The sequence below is a fragment of the Nerophis ophidion genome, linkage group LG08, assembly GCF_033978795.1.
Source record: "Nerophis ophidion isolate RoL-2023_Sa linkage group LG08, RoL_Noph_v1.0, whole genome shotgun sequence".
In the NCBI taxonomy this organism is placed as follows: Eukaryota; Metazoa; Chordata; class Actinopteri; order Syngnathiformes; family Syngnathidae; genus Nerophis; species Nerophis ophidion.
Genome location: NC_084618.1, coordinates 5,513,836 through 5,528,173, shown reverse-complemented (window position 1 = coordinate 5,528,173; position 14,338 = coordinate 5,513,836). Strand labels below are relative to the sequence as shown.

Here is a 14,338-nt window from a genome sequence, read left to right as displayed (position 1 = left end):
TTCGAGGATTTTTTAAATAAAGGGAAGGTGAGACACCGGTCGGTAGTTTACCATGAGGTCAGGATCGAGGTTAGGTCTTTTAAGAAGAGGATGAATAACCGCTTTTTTGAATGCTAGGGGAACAGTGCCCGAGGAAAGTGATAAGTTTATAATATTTAGCACTGATGGACCTAATAATACAAAGAGCTCCTTGATCAGTTTCCCAGGAAGAGGGTCAAGTATATGTGATATATCACTAAACTTTAGAACTTTGTTGTGAAAATCTTCTTCCGTTGTCTGTGGAAACGTTCCCCGCCCACACTGCTTGGCGCCTCGTCTGAGCTGCTGTGACGTCGATGACCATAGTAACTAATTAGATGACCATAGTAACTAAATAGATCACCATAGTAACTAATTAGATGACCATAGTAACTAATTAGATGACCATAGTAACTAATTAGATGACCATAGTAACTAACTAGATGACCATAGTAACTAATTAGATGACCATAGTAACTAATTAGATGACCATAGTAACTAATTAGATGACCATAGTAACTAATTAGATGACCTTTAGTAACTAATTAGATGACCATAGTAACTAATTAGATGACCATAGTAACTAATTAGATGACCATAGTAACTAACTAGATGACCATAGTAACTAATTAGATGACCATAGTAACTAATTAGATGACCTTTAGTAACTAATTAGATGACCATAGTAACTAATTAGATGACCATAGTAACTAACTAGATGACCATAGTAACTAATTAGATGACCATAGTAACTAACTAGATGACCATAGTAACTAATTAGATAAATGATGACCATAGTAACTAATTAGATGACCATAGTAACAAATTACATGACCATAGTAACTAATTAGATGACCACAGTAACTAATTAGATGACCACAGTAACTAATTAGATGACCATAGTAACTAATTAGATGACCATAGTAACTAATTACATGACCATAGTAACTAATTAGATGACCATAGTAACTAATTAGATGACCACAGTAACTAATTAGATGACCACAGTAACTAATTAGATGACCACAGTAACTAATTAGATGACCACAGTAACTAATTAGATGACCATAGTAACTAAATAGATGACCATAGTAACTAATTAGATGACCATAGTAACTAATTAGATGACCATAGTAACTAATTAGATGACCATAGTAACTAATTACATGACCATAGTAACTAATTAGATGACCACAGTAACTAATTAGATGACCACAGTAACTAATTAGATGACCACAGTAACTAATTAGATGACCACAGTAACTAATTAGATGACCATAGTAACTAATTAGATGACCACAGTAACTAATTAGATGACCACAGTAACTAATTAGATGACCACAGTAACTAATTAGATGACCACAGTAACTAATTAGATGACCATAGTAACTAATTACATGACCATAGTAACTAATTAGATGACCACAGTAACTAATTAGATGACCACAGTAACTAATTAGATGACCACAGTAACTAATTAGATGACCATAGTAACTAATTAGATGACCACAGTAACTAATTAGATGACCACAGTAACTAATTAGATGACCATAGTAACTAATTAGATGACCATAGTAACTAATTAGATGACCACAGTAACTAATTAGATGACCATAGTAACTAATTACATGACCATAGTAACTAATTAGATGACCATAGTAACTAATTAGATGACCACAGTAACTAATTAGATGACCACAGTAACTAATTAGATGACCACAGTAACTAATTAGATGACCATAGTAACTAATTAGATGACCATAGTAACGAATTACATGACCATAGTAACTAATTGGATGACCATAGTAACTCATTAGATGACCATAGTAACTAATTAGATGACCATAGTAACTAATTAGATGACCATAGTAACTAATTAGATGACCATAGTAACTAATTAGATGACCACAGTAACTAGTATATCATGCAAAACTGCAGATTCCAATCATTGAAATACTTGGTATAGTTCAAGACTTACGGTTATTACAAAACATGACTTTACATCTTAAAGGCCTACTGAAAGCCACTACTAGCGACCACACAGTCTGATAGTTTATATATCAATGATGAAATATTAACATTGCAACACATGCCAATACGGCCTTTTTAATTGACTAAATTGCAATTTTAAATTTCGCGCGTAAGTATCATGCTAAAACGTCGCGGTATGATGACGCGTGCGCGTGACGTCACGCATTGTAGAGGAACTTTTTGTTCCAGCGTCGTTCCCAGCTATAAGTAGTCTGTTTTCATTGCATAATTCCACAGTATTCTGGACATCAGTGTTGCTGAATCTTTTGCAATTTGTTCAATGAATAATGGAGACGTCAAAGAAGAAAGCTGCAGGTGGGAAGCGGTGTATTGCGGCCGCCTTTAGCAACACAAACACAGCCGGTGTTTCATTGTTTACATTCCCGAAAGATGACGGTGAAGCTCTACGCTGCTGATCCGCCTCCGCTTGAGATGGTCTCCTGTGGACGGGACTCTCGCTGCTGTCTTGGATCCGCTTGAACTGAACTCTCGCGGCTGTGTTGGAGCCACTATGGATTGAACTTTCACAGTATCATGTTAGACCCGCTAGACATCCATTGCTTTCGGTCCCCTAGAGGGGGGGGGGTTGCCCACATCTGAGGTCCTCTCCAAGGTTTCTCATAGTCAGCATTGTCACTGGCGTCCCACTGGATGTGAATTCTCCCTGCCCACTGGGTGTGAGTTTTCCCTGCCCTTTTGTGGGTTCTTCCGAGGATGTTGTAGTCGTAATGATTTGTGCAGCCCTTTGAGACATTTGTGATTTGGGGCTATATAAATAAACATTGATTGATTGATTGAAGCTTTACTATGGAACAGAGCGGTCAAGCATACACGCTTCGATTGGACCACACACACAAAGTACAGTGTATTATGCAGCGATCATTTCGAAAGATCGTGTTTCGAAGAGGGTCCCTTGCGAATGGCAGAGATGGGCATCGCCACCACCCGTCGACTGGTGCTGAAGAAAGGTGCGGGGCCGACCTTCAGGCTTTACAAGTACGACCCTATAATCTCACTAAAACACTAGTAACACAATAAGCAGATAAGGGATTTTCCAGAATTATCCTAGTAAATTTGTCTAATAACATCAGAATCTCTCCCACCGTATAGTCTTTTTTTTTCTAATTCTTCACTCTTACTTTCCTCATCCACGAATCTTTCATCCTCGCTCAAATTAATGGGGAAATGGTCGCTTTCTCTGTCTAAATCGCTCTCGCTGCTGGTGGCCATGATTGTAAACAATGTTCAGATGTGAGGAGCTCCACAACCCGTGACGTCACGCGCACATCTTATGTCTGCTACTTCCGGTACAGGCAAGGCTTTTTTATTAGCGACCAAAAGTTGCAAACTTTATCGTGGATGTTCTCTACTAAATAATTTCAGCAAAAATATGGCAATATCACGAAATGATCAAGTATGACACATAGAATGGAGCTGCTATCCCCGTTTAAATAAGCAAAATCTCATTTCAGTAGGCCTTTGGAGAATTTCCAGCGGGCCTGATTGAAAAGCTTAACGGGCCGCACGTGGCCCATGGTCCTTACTTTGCCCAGGTCTGGATTGGTGGTTGACAGCAGCTGAGCGTGGGGCCACTAACCAGAGGCAGGTGAACCCAATTAATCCCCATGGTGACCAAAATAAACCCAGGAGTGCACACAACAGGAACTAAGGGGAGTCCAAAACAAACAGAACACAACCAACCAAAACACAATCCGAATGAAGGTTTCCCAAAGTCCTGACTTAAACGTGTGGACAATGCTGAAGAAACAAGTCCATGTCGGAAAAACCAACACATTTAGCTGAACTGCAGCAATTTTGTCAAGAGGAGTGGTCAAAAATTCAACCAGAAGCGCCTTATTGCAGTGAAACTTTTCAGTAGACCCAGAATAGATTCATAAAAGAACCAAACTTCATGAATATTTTTTGTGACCAACAAGTATGTGTTTTAATCACTCTTATCACAAAATAATAAGAGTTGTAGAAATGATTGGAAACCCAAGACAGCCGTGACATTATGTTCTTTACGGTGGGCGGTATAGCTCGGTTGGTAGAGCGGCCGTGCCGGCAACTTGGGACGGCGTGGCGCAGTGGGAGTGGCTGTGCGCAACCCGAGCGTCCCTGGTTCAATCCCCACCTAGTACCAACCTCGTCAGGTCCGTTGTGTCCTGAGCAAGACACTTCACCCTTGCTCCTGATGGGTCGTGGTTAGGGCCTTGCATGGCAGCTCCCTCCATCAGTGTGTGAATGTGTGTGTGAATGTGGAAGTAGTGTCAAAGCGCTTTGAGTACCTTGAAGGTAGAAAAGCGCTATACAAGTACAACCCATTTATTTATTTTATTTATAACTTGAGGGTTGCAGGTTCGATTCCCGCTTCGGCCATCCTAGTCACTGCCGTTGTGTCCTTGGGCAAGACACTTTACCCACCTGCTCCCAGTGCTGCCCACACTGGTTTAAATGTAACTTAGATATTGGGTTTCACTATGTAAAGCGCTTTGAGTCACTTGAGAAAAGCGCTATATAAATATAATTCACAATTCACACACTATGCAAACTTTTGATGGCGACTGTATGCATCGCCAGCCTTCTTCTCTTGTTGCCCTCTGACCCGACCCCCCCCTTCCTCCCCAGAGGGCGTCACATCCACCGGACAACACGTCCTCCCCACAGTGCTGGTCCTCTCCCTGCTGCTGCTCATCATCGCGCTCCTGGCCTGGTACTTCCTCAGGTAATAAACACTCTCCTCTCACATTATCTCTCTCCCGTCGGGCCAAGTACGCACATTTTTGTGTGTACAAAGTAGGGCTGGACGATAAAGCGATATCAATATATACTGCGATAGACGCAGAATCGTTAAAAAAGTGCTTTAAAAAATATATATATATACCGTATCTTCCGGACTATAAGGTGCACTTAAAATCCTTTTTTCCCTTTTGAACTTTGCATTGATAACAGTCTGGATCAGGGGTGCCCACACTTTTTCTGCAGGCGAGCTACTTTTCAATTGACCAACTCGAGGGGATCTACCTCATTTATATATATCATTTATATTTATTTATTTATGAAAGAGACATTTTTTGTAAACAAGTTAAATGTGTTTAATGATAATACAAGCATGTGTAACACATATAGATGTCTTTCTTTCACAAAGACAAGAATATAAGTTGGTGTATTACCTGATTCTGATGACTTGCATTGATTGGAATCAGACAGTAATGATGATAACGCCCACATTTTCAAATGGAGGAGAAAAAAAGTGGTCCTTTCTGTACAATACCACATGAAAGTGGTTGGTTTTTGGCATCTAATTCATCCAGCTTCCATACACTTTACAAGAAAAACATTGGCGGCAAATTCCGTAGCTTGCTTGATTGACATTCACGGCACCCGAGGGTCTTGTGAGATGACGCTAACAAAATAAGAGTCTCGGAAAGCTTTCTGAGGGATCGCTTGTGCACGCCAGTTTTCCGAGACTCTGTATTTAGTTAGCGCAGGCAGCATGAAGCAGGGCTTTTATTGTGAAGATAGGAAATGTGCAGTCGGCCTTTAGAGTTTTGACGGAAGGTACGGCGCGAGAGTCTGTTGAAATAAAAAGTGTTTCTCGCCTTCTTCTCGGTCATATTTTCATAATAATGATCTTGCAGCAGCCAGCGTCATCTCACAAGACCCTCCGGTACCGTGAATGTCATTTAAGTGACGTCTTGGTGAAGATTGATGATCACTCATTTTTAGGTCCATTTTTTTTAAAAGCCTGGCTGGAGATCGACTGACACACCCCCCGCGGTCGACTGGTAGCTCGCGATCGACGTAATGGGCACCCCTGGTCTGGATGGTTCGTTTCCCCTTTTTAGCGGATGACACGATGTCGAATATTTCCAGAAACAATTTGAAATGTGGACTCGTCAGACCACAGAACACTTTTCCACTTTGCATCAGTCCATCTTGGATGATCTCGGTGCCCAGAGAAGCCGGCGGCGTTTCTGGATGTTGTTGATAAATGGCTTTCGCTTTGCATAGTAGAGCTTTAAATTGCACTTACAGATCTAACAACCAACTGTATTTAGTGACAGTGGTTTTCTGACGTGTTCCTGAGCCCATGTGGTGATATCCTTTAGAGATTGATGTCGGTTTTTGACACAGTGACGTCTGAGGGATCGAAGGTCACGGTCATTCAATGTTGGTTTCCGGCCATGCCGCTTACGTGGAGTGATTTCTCCAGATTCTCTGAACCTTTTGATGATATTATGGAACGTAGATGTTGAAATCCCTCAATTTCATGCAATTGCACTTTGAGAAACGTTGTTCTTAAACTGTTTGACTATTTGCTCACGCAGTTGTGGACAAAGGGGTGTACCTCGCCCCATCCTTTCTTGTGAAAAACTGAGCATTTTTTGGGAAGCTGCTTTTATACCCAATCATGGCACCTACCTGTTCCCAATTAGCCTGCACACCTGTTTGATGAGCATTCCTCAGCTTTATCAGTATTTATTGCCACCTTTCCCAACTTCCTTGTCACGTGTTGCTGGCATCAAATTCTAAAGTTAATGATTATTTGCAAAAGAAAATATGTTTATCAGTTTGTCTTTGTAGCATATTCAACTGAATATGGCTTGAAAAAGATTTGTATTCCGTTTATATTTACGTCTAACACAATTTCCCAACTCCTATGGAAACGGGGTTTGTATGTAGTTTAGTGTTGTTATACAATGGTTAACCATGTGTTTATTGCTTCACATAAAACTTAAACATGATATGAGTTGACTGATAAAATCACTTAAAACATTTCCTATGGGAAATATTGCTTGGAAGTCAAACGGCGTCACGTAAAACGGGGTTAAAAGGAAAAAAAAAAAAAAGTTGGACTTATCACCCCTCCTACTCCTCCTCCCGGGCTCTCTCTGATTGGCTGCGAGCCAGATTCCGAGGCAGAGCCCCGTGTGACCAAACACTTCCTCTTCTGGCCGCCGGTCAGGAAGCGGCGCTTAGTTGCCTCCCTCTGCCGCTAATCCCAGCAAGAGAGCGGGCCTGGAAGACGGCAGCAGACACTTTGTCACCTTCCCAGCCTGGAGCCTGCTTCCTCACGCCTTAGCTCATGAGAAAGACCAACTTCTCCACTTTCAGATGGTACGTTTTGCGTCTTGCGCCTTCTCACGCAAATTTCTTTTTTATTTTCTAACAATACTTGTTCCTTCTTTAAAACGTGTATGACAGAGAACAATGCTTTAACGGTCATAATAATTATCTACAGTCATAGTGGCATGTTATTCCAACCACTGTTCGGTGTTTTTTTTATAAATAGTTTTAGTTCCTTGTTCATTATTTTCCCCGCTGTTTCTTTAGCTAAATTAGGGCAATTTGAATGAATTTCCTTGAATTGCCGCCGGGGCGCAAATTAATTTAGAACCTCTTCTCACTCTTGGCATGCTGTAAAAGTAAGCATGCGCTAATTATTTTAAAACCTCTTCTCACTCCTGCACTAACCATCAATCAATCAATCAATGTTTATTTGTATAGCCCCAAATCACAAATGTCTCAAAGGACTGCACAAACCATTACGACTACAACATCCTCGGAAGAAGCCACAAAAGGGCAAGGAAAACTCACACCCAGTGGGCAGTGAGAATTCACATCCAGTGGGACGCCAGTGACAATGCTGACTATGAGAAACCTTGGAGAGGACCTCAGATGTGGGCAACCCCCCTCCTCTAGGGGACCGAAAGCAATGGATGTCGAGCGGGTCTAACATGATACTGTGAAAGTTCAATCCATAATGGCTGCAACACAACCACGAGAGTTCAGTTCAAGCGGATCCAAGACAGTAGCGAGAGTCCCGTCCACAGGAAACCATCTCAAGCGGAGGCGGATCAGCAGCGTAGAGATGTCCCCAACCGATACAGGCGAGCGGTCCATCCTGGGTCTCGACTCTGGACAGCCAGTACTTCATCCATGGTCATCGGACCGGACCCCCTCCACAAGGGAGGGGGGGACATAGGAGAAAGAAAAGAAGCGGCAGATCAACTGGTCACTAGTGTCTCAAAGGGCTGCACAAACCACTACCACATCCTCGGTAGGCCCACATAAGGGCAAGGAAAACTCACACCCAGTGGGACGTCGGTGACAATGATGACTATGAGAAACCTTGGAGAGGAGGAAAGCAATGGATGTCGAGCGGGTCTAACATGATACTGTGAAAGTTCAATCCATAGTGGCTCCAACACAGCCGCGAGAGTTCAGTTCAAGCGGATCCAAGACAGCAGCGAGAGTCCCGTCCACAGGAAACCATCTCAAGCGGAGGCGGATCAGCAGCGTAGAGATGTCCCCAACCGATACACAGGCAAGCGGTCCATCCTGGGTCCTAACGAACTGTCCATCCTGGGTCTCGACTCTGGACAGCCAGTACTTCATCCATGGTCATCGGACCGGACCCCCTCCACAAGGGAGGGGGGGACATAGGAGAAAGAAAAGAAGCGGCAGATCAACTGGTCTAAAAAGGAGGTCTATTTAAAGGCTAGAGTATACAGATGAGTTTTAAGGTGAGACTTAAATGCTTCTACATACCAAAGGTATGCAGTAAAAATTTGAGTGTGATGTAAGCTTGGACCTTAAATCCTACTGAATAGCTCTTAATCTTCTTCTCTTTATGCGATTTCAAATTATCGGTATTGAAATCAGCCTCCTCCATTTTGAAAATGATGACAGGGGAAGTGTCAGTCGTGACGTCACGAGTTTGACCAGACGGTAATACTAAGCATGCGCTAATTTTTTGGGGAAGCGAGTTTTACCCGGCAGTAATTCAAGTCAGGCGCGTACTATTCAAGGAAATACGGTATATCCGCATTAAAGTATCATTCTCAGGCCTATTTCTATCATTTGTTTTAAAATGGGGGCGGCATAGCTCAGTTGGTAGAGTAGCCGTGCCAGCAACATGAGGGTTCCAGGTTCGATTCCCGCTTCCGCTATCCTAGTCACTGCCGTTGTGTCCTTGGGCAAGACACTTTACCCACCTGCTCCCAGTGCCACCCACACTGGTTTAAATGTAACTTAGATATTGGGTTTCACTATGTAAAGCGCTTTGAGTCACTCGAGAAAATCGCTATATAAATATAATTCACCCCCAAAAAAATTCACATCTCATGGCGTGGTGTTTGTTTTTTTTGTTTTTTGAACAGGTTAAAAAACCAGAGGAAAGCGGTGGTCACCACAGTGGACAAGAAGATACCCAATGGAATCCTGGAGGAACAAGGTAAGGGAGGGTGTGAACATGTCACCTGGGAGGAACAAGGTAAGGGAGGGTGTGAACATGTCACCTGGGAGGAACAAGGTAAGGGAGGGTGTGAACATGTCACCTGGGAGGAACAAGGTAAGGGAGGGTGTACACATGTCACCCGGGAGGAACAAGGTAAGGGAGGGTGTGAACATGTCACCTGGGAGGAACAAGGTAAGGGAGGGTGTGAACATGTCACCCGGGAGGAGATGATGAGTTCACACTGCCTCTTTATGCTCGCCCTTCACTTCCTGTGCGCGACCTGCCAAGTAGAACAAAAATAACCACACTCTTTTTGGGTTAGTTATTGTTTTATTTACTGTATACTATATATATATATCAGTGGTTTTCAACCTTTTTTCAGAGATGTACCCCCTGTGAACATTTTTTTTAATTCAAGTACCCCCTAATCAGAGCAAAGCATTTTTGGTTGGAAAAAAGTAAAATACAGCACTATGTCATCAGTTTCTGATTTATTAAATTGTATAACAGTGCAAAATATTGCTCATTTGTAGTGGTCTTTCTTGCACTATTTGGAAAAAAAGATATAAAAATAACTAAAAACTTGCTGAAAAATAAACAAGTGATTCAATTATAAATAAAGATTTCTACACATAGAAGTAATCATCAACTTAAAGTGCCCTCTTTGGGGATTGTAATAGAGATCCATCTGGATTCATCAACTTACTTCTAAACATTTTTTCACCAAAAAATAAATGTTTATCATCAATATTTATGGAACATGTCCACAAAAAAATCCATCTGTGAACGTTTTTTTTTAATTCAAGTACCCCCTAATCAGAGCAAAGCGTTTTTGGTTAAAAAAAAGTAAAATACTGCACTATGTCATCAGTTTCTGATTTATTAAATTGTATAACAGTGCAAAATATTGCTCATTTGTAGTGGTCTTTCTTGAACTATTTGGAAAAAAATGTATAAAAATAACTAAAAATGTGTTGAAAAAATACCAAGTGATGCAATTATAAATAAAGATTTCTACACATAGAAGTAATCATCAACTTAAAGTGTCCTCTTTTGGGATTGTAATAGAGATCCATCTGGATTCATCAACTTATAATTCTAAATATTTATTCACAAAAAAAAGAAATCTTTAACATCAATATTTATGGAACATGTCCACAAAAAATCTAGCTGTCAACACTGAATATTGCATTGTTGCATTTCTTTTCACACTTTATGAACTTACATTCATATTTTGTTGAAGTATTATCCAATGAATATATTTAAAAGGATTGTTGAATTGTTGCTATTTTTAGAATATTAAAAAAAAAATCTCACGTACCCCTTGGTATACCTTCAAGTACCCCCAGGGGTACGCGTACCCCCATTTGAGAACCCCTGATATATACAGTACTATGTGTACTTAGCTGAACAAATATTCCACTATGCCTTCATTGAGGGCTTATGCTTGCAACAGTGAGTAATATAAGAATATAAATGTATAAGGACTCACCTTGTGATATTATTCCATATTTCATTTGTTGATTGGCAACACTAAATTGGCCCTAGTGTGTGAATGTTGTCTGTCTATCTGTGTTGGCCCTGCGATGAGGTGGCGACTTGTCCAGGTTGTACCCCGCCTTCCGCCCGATTGTAGCTGAGATAGGCGCCAGCGCCCCCCGCGACCCCGAAAGGGAATAAGTTGTAGAAAATGGATGGATGTTTAAATTTTTTTAGAATACGCTGTAAAAAAAGAAATTTTACGGTAAAAAAACAGCAGTTAGAATTTACTACGGTTTTTACTAGAGATGTCCGATAATCAATCAATCAATCAATCAATGTTTATTTATATAGGCCCAAATCACAAATGTCTCAAAGGACTGCACAAATCATTACGACTACAACATCCTCGGAAGAACCCACAAAAGGGCAAGGAAAACTCACACCCAGTGGGCAGGGAGAATTCACATCCAGTGGGACGGACGCCAGTGACAATGCTGACTATGAGAAACCTTGGAGAGGACCTCAGATGGATACATGGATGATACAGCAGAGGATTGGGAGAATGTCATGTGGTCAGATGAAACCAAAATAGAACTTTTTGGTATAAACTCAACTCGTCGTGTTTGGAGGAAGAAGAATACTGAGTTGCATCCCAAGAACACCATACCTACTGTGAAGCATGGGGGTGGAAACATCATGCTTTGGGGCTTTTTTTCTGCTAAGGGGACAGGACGATTGATCCGTGTTAAGGAAAGAATGAATGGGGCCATTTATCGTGAGATTTTGAGCCAAAACCTCCTTCCATCAGTGAGAGCTTTGAATGATTATTTTCCACCATAATTTACAAATAAATTCTTTAAAATTCCTACAATGTGAATTCCTGGATTTTTTTCCCACATTCTGTCTCTCACAGTTGAAGTGTACCTATGATGAACATTACAGAACTCTGTCATCATTTTAAGTGGGAGAACTTGCACAATCGCTGGCTGACTAAATACTTCTTTGCCCAACCATATGTGTATTTTTTAAAACTTTTTGTTGATTGTAGACCAACAGACGGTGGTCCTGCTGCCCAGATCTGCGTCGGCCTCCAAGAACTACCCCCCGCTCGCCTTGGAGCATCTGGAGGACGAGTACCGGCTCCGCTCGGCCGACGACGGAAAGCTCTTCCGAGAGGAGTACAACGTAAGCATCCGTCTTGTTAAAAAAAAAAAAATTTAGCAATGAATGCAAATATAGAGACAAACATGGGAAGCAAACTACAGCAGAAGTATTAATAACGCGGGAAAACTCCTCGCTGCTCTTTCCATGACTCAAACGTACGTGTTTGCGTGAAAAGTACCCCATTTCTGTTTCAGCATCGGAGTGAAGTGCCGATAAACGATGACTGTGCAGGGATGTTATTTTGAGCAAATAGAGGAAGTCCTGTGCGTTAAATAATGAATATGCAGCGGCGGGAATGACCAAACGCAACTTTTATGTCCCGCAGTCTCTGCCAGGGGGTAACGCCCAGGGGACGTACGAGGAGGCCAACAAGGAGAACAACAAGGAGAAGAACAGATACCCCAACATCCTTCCATGTGAGTGCGCCCCCTTTTGTCGATTCAGGTTTGGATGTAAAAGCGAGTCGCGCGTCGTCTTTCGCGTCAAGAAGTTAGATATTTTGTTTCCGTTTTCCATCAGCGAGTCATGATGAGAGGGGTCTAGTTACCATGACGACGGCCACACTCGATCGCAAGTTCCTCCTTTTGACCCTGACTGAAGCAGATTGACAGTTCTGCACGGATGTCGAGATAAAGTCAAATTGATAGGGTTTCTTCTGAACACGGCGGGCCACTTTATTAGGTACACTGACCACATTGTTGTTTACCGTATTTCCATGAATTGGGCGCTAATTAATTTAAAACCTTTAAAAACTATATCGTCATATAGTTTTTGGCCATATCGCCCAGCCCTAAGTTTAGATTTGGTTCTAAAAAACTATATATGGGGCTAAATTAGCTTGAATGTGAAGTAGTGAAACAAAAGAATACATGCTTTGTATATTTCAACAGAAGACTATTTAGGAAGCATTTTACAGCAGAGTAAACAGCCAGGAAGAGGAAATGAGTAAGTGGCTTAACAAGGCAGGAGAGACAATAATATCCATGTCCTATACAGTCATAGATATGAATGGGTAGATAGACGACACGCCTCTTGGGACATGTACGTGTCAAAAGGACAGGCAAAAGAGAATAATAATAATAATGGATTTTATTTGTAAAAAGGCACTTTACGTTAAGCAAACAACCTCAAAGTGCCATAAAATATAAAACTACAAACAACCCAATAGCTAGAACCAGCATGCATATCTATAAAAAGTTTTTTTTTGTTATTTTTAAAAGTGTTTTTAAGCCTTTTTTAAAAGCTTCCACAGTCTGAGGTGCCCTCAGGTGGTCAGGGAGAGCACTCCACAGACTGGGAGCAGAATAAATCTAAAGGTAAGCACTAGAGATGTCCGATTATATCGGACTGCCGATATTATCGGCTGATAAATGCTTTAAAAAGTAATATCGGAAATGATCGGTGTCTGTTTCGACAAGTACATTTGAGGACTTTTTAAAACAGCACTGTAGGGAGTGGTACATGGATGTAGGGAGAAGTACAGAGCAGTTATGTCTCCCTGTCATACTTGCCAACCTTCACCATTTTTTTCCGGAAGACTCACGAATTTCAGTGCACCTCCCGAAAATCTCCCGGGGCAACCATTCTCCCCAATTTCTCCCGATTTCCACCCAGACAACAATATTGGGGGCGTGGCTTAAAGGCACTGCCTTTGCGTGCCAGCCCAATCACATAATATCTACGGCTTTTCACACAAGTGAATGCATAGCATACTTGGTCAACGGCCATACAGGTCACACTGAGGGTGGCCGAATAAACAACTTTAACACTGTTACAAATATGCGCCGCACTGTGAACCCGCACCAAACAAGAATGACAAACACATTTCGGGAGAACATCCGCACCGTAAGTGAAGTGAAGTAAATGATATGTATATAGCGCTTTTCTCTAGTGACTCAAAGCGCTTTACATAGTGAAACACAATATCTAAGTTACATTTAAAGCAGTGTGGGTGGCACTGGGAGCAGGTGGGTAAAGTGTCTTGCCCAAGGACACAACGGCAGTGACTAGGATGGCGGAAGCGGGAATCGAACCTGCAACCCTCAAGTTGCTGGCACGGCCACTCTACCAACCGAGCTAACAACATAAACATAACAGAACAAATTCCCAGAATCCCTTGCAGCACTAACTCTTCCAGGACGCTACTATATACACCCCAACTCCGCCCACCTCAACCTCCTCATGCTCTCTCAGCGAGAGCATGTCCCAAATTCCAAGCTACTGTTTTGAGGCATGTTAAAAAAAAATGCTGCACTTTGTGACTTCAATAATAAATATGCCAGCGCCTTATTGGCATTTTTTTTCCCCTAACCTGAGTTGATTTACTTTGGAAAACCTTGTTACATTGTTTAATGCAGGGGTGCCCACACTTTTTCTGCAGGCGAGCTACTTTTCAATTGA

General features: G+C 41.6%; 2 protein-coding genes across 2 annotated transcripts in view; both read left to right on the top strand.

Moving 5' to 3' along the window:
• Positions 1–14,338, top strand: part of LOC133557233 (receptor-type tyrosine-protein phosphatase epsilon-like) — a 275,984-nt gene that overhangs the window by 165,182 nt on the left and 96,464 nt on the right. The window lies entirely within an intron of this gene.
• Positions 1–14,338, top strand: part of LOC133557142 (receptor-type tyrosine-protein phosphatase epsilon-like) — a 45,068-nt gene that overhangs the window by 7,014 nt on the left and 23,716 nt on the right. The window contains exons 3-6 of the mRNA XM_061907386.1: positions 4,678–4,774; positions 9,216–9,289; positions 11,823–11,959; positions 12,264–12,354. Of these exons, the coding sequence (XP_061763370.1) occupies positions 4,678–4,774; positions 9,216–9,289; positions 11,823–11,959; positions 12,264–12,354 (399 nt within the window). The remainder of the gene's footprint in view (positions 1–4,677; positions 4,775–9,215; positions 9,290–11,822; positions 11,960–12,263; positions 12,355–14,338) is intronic.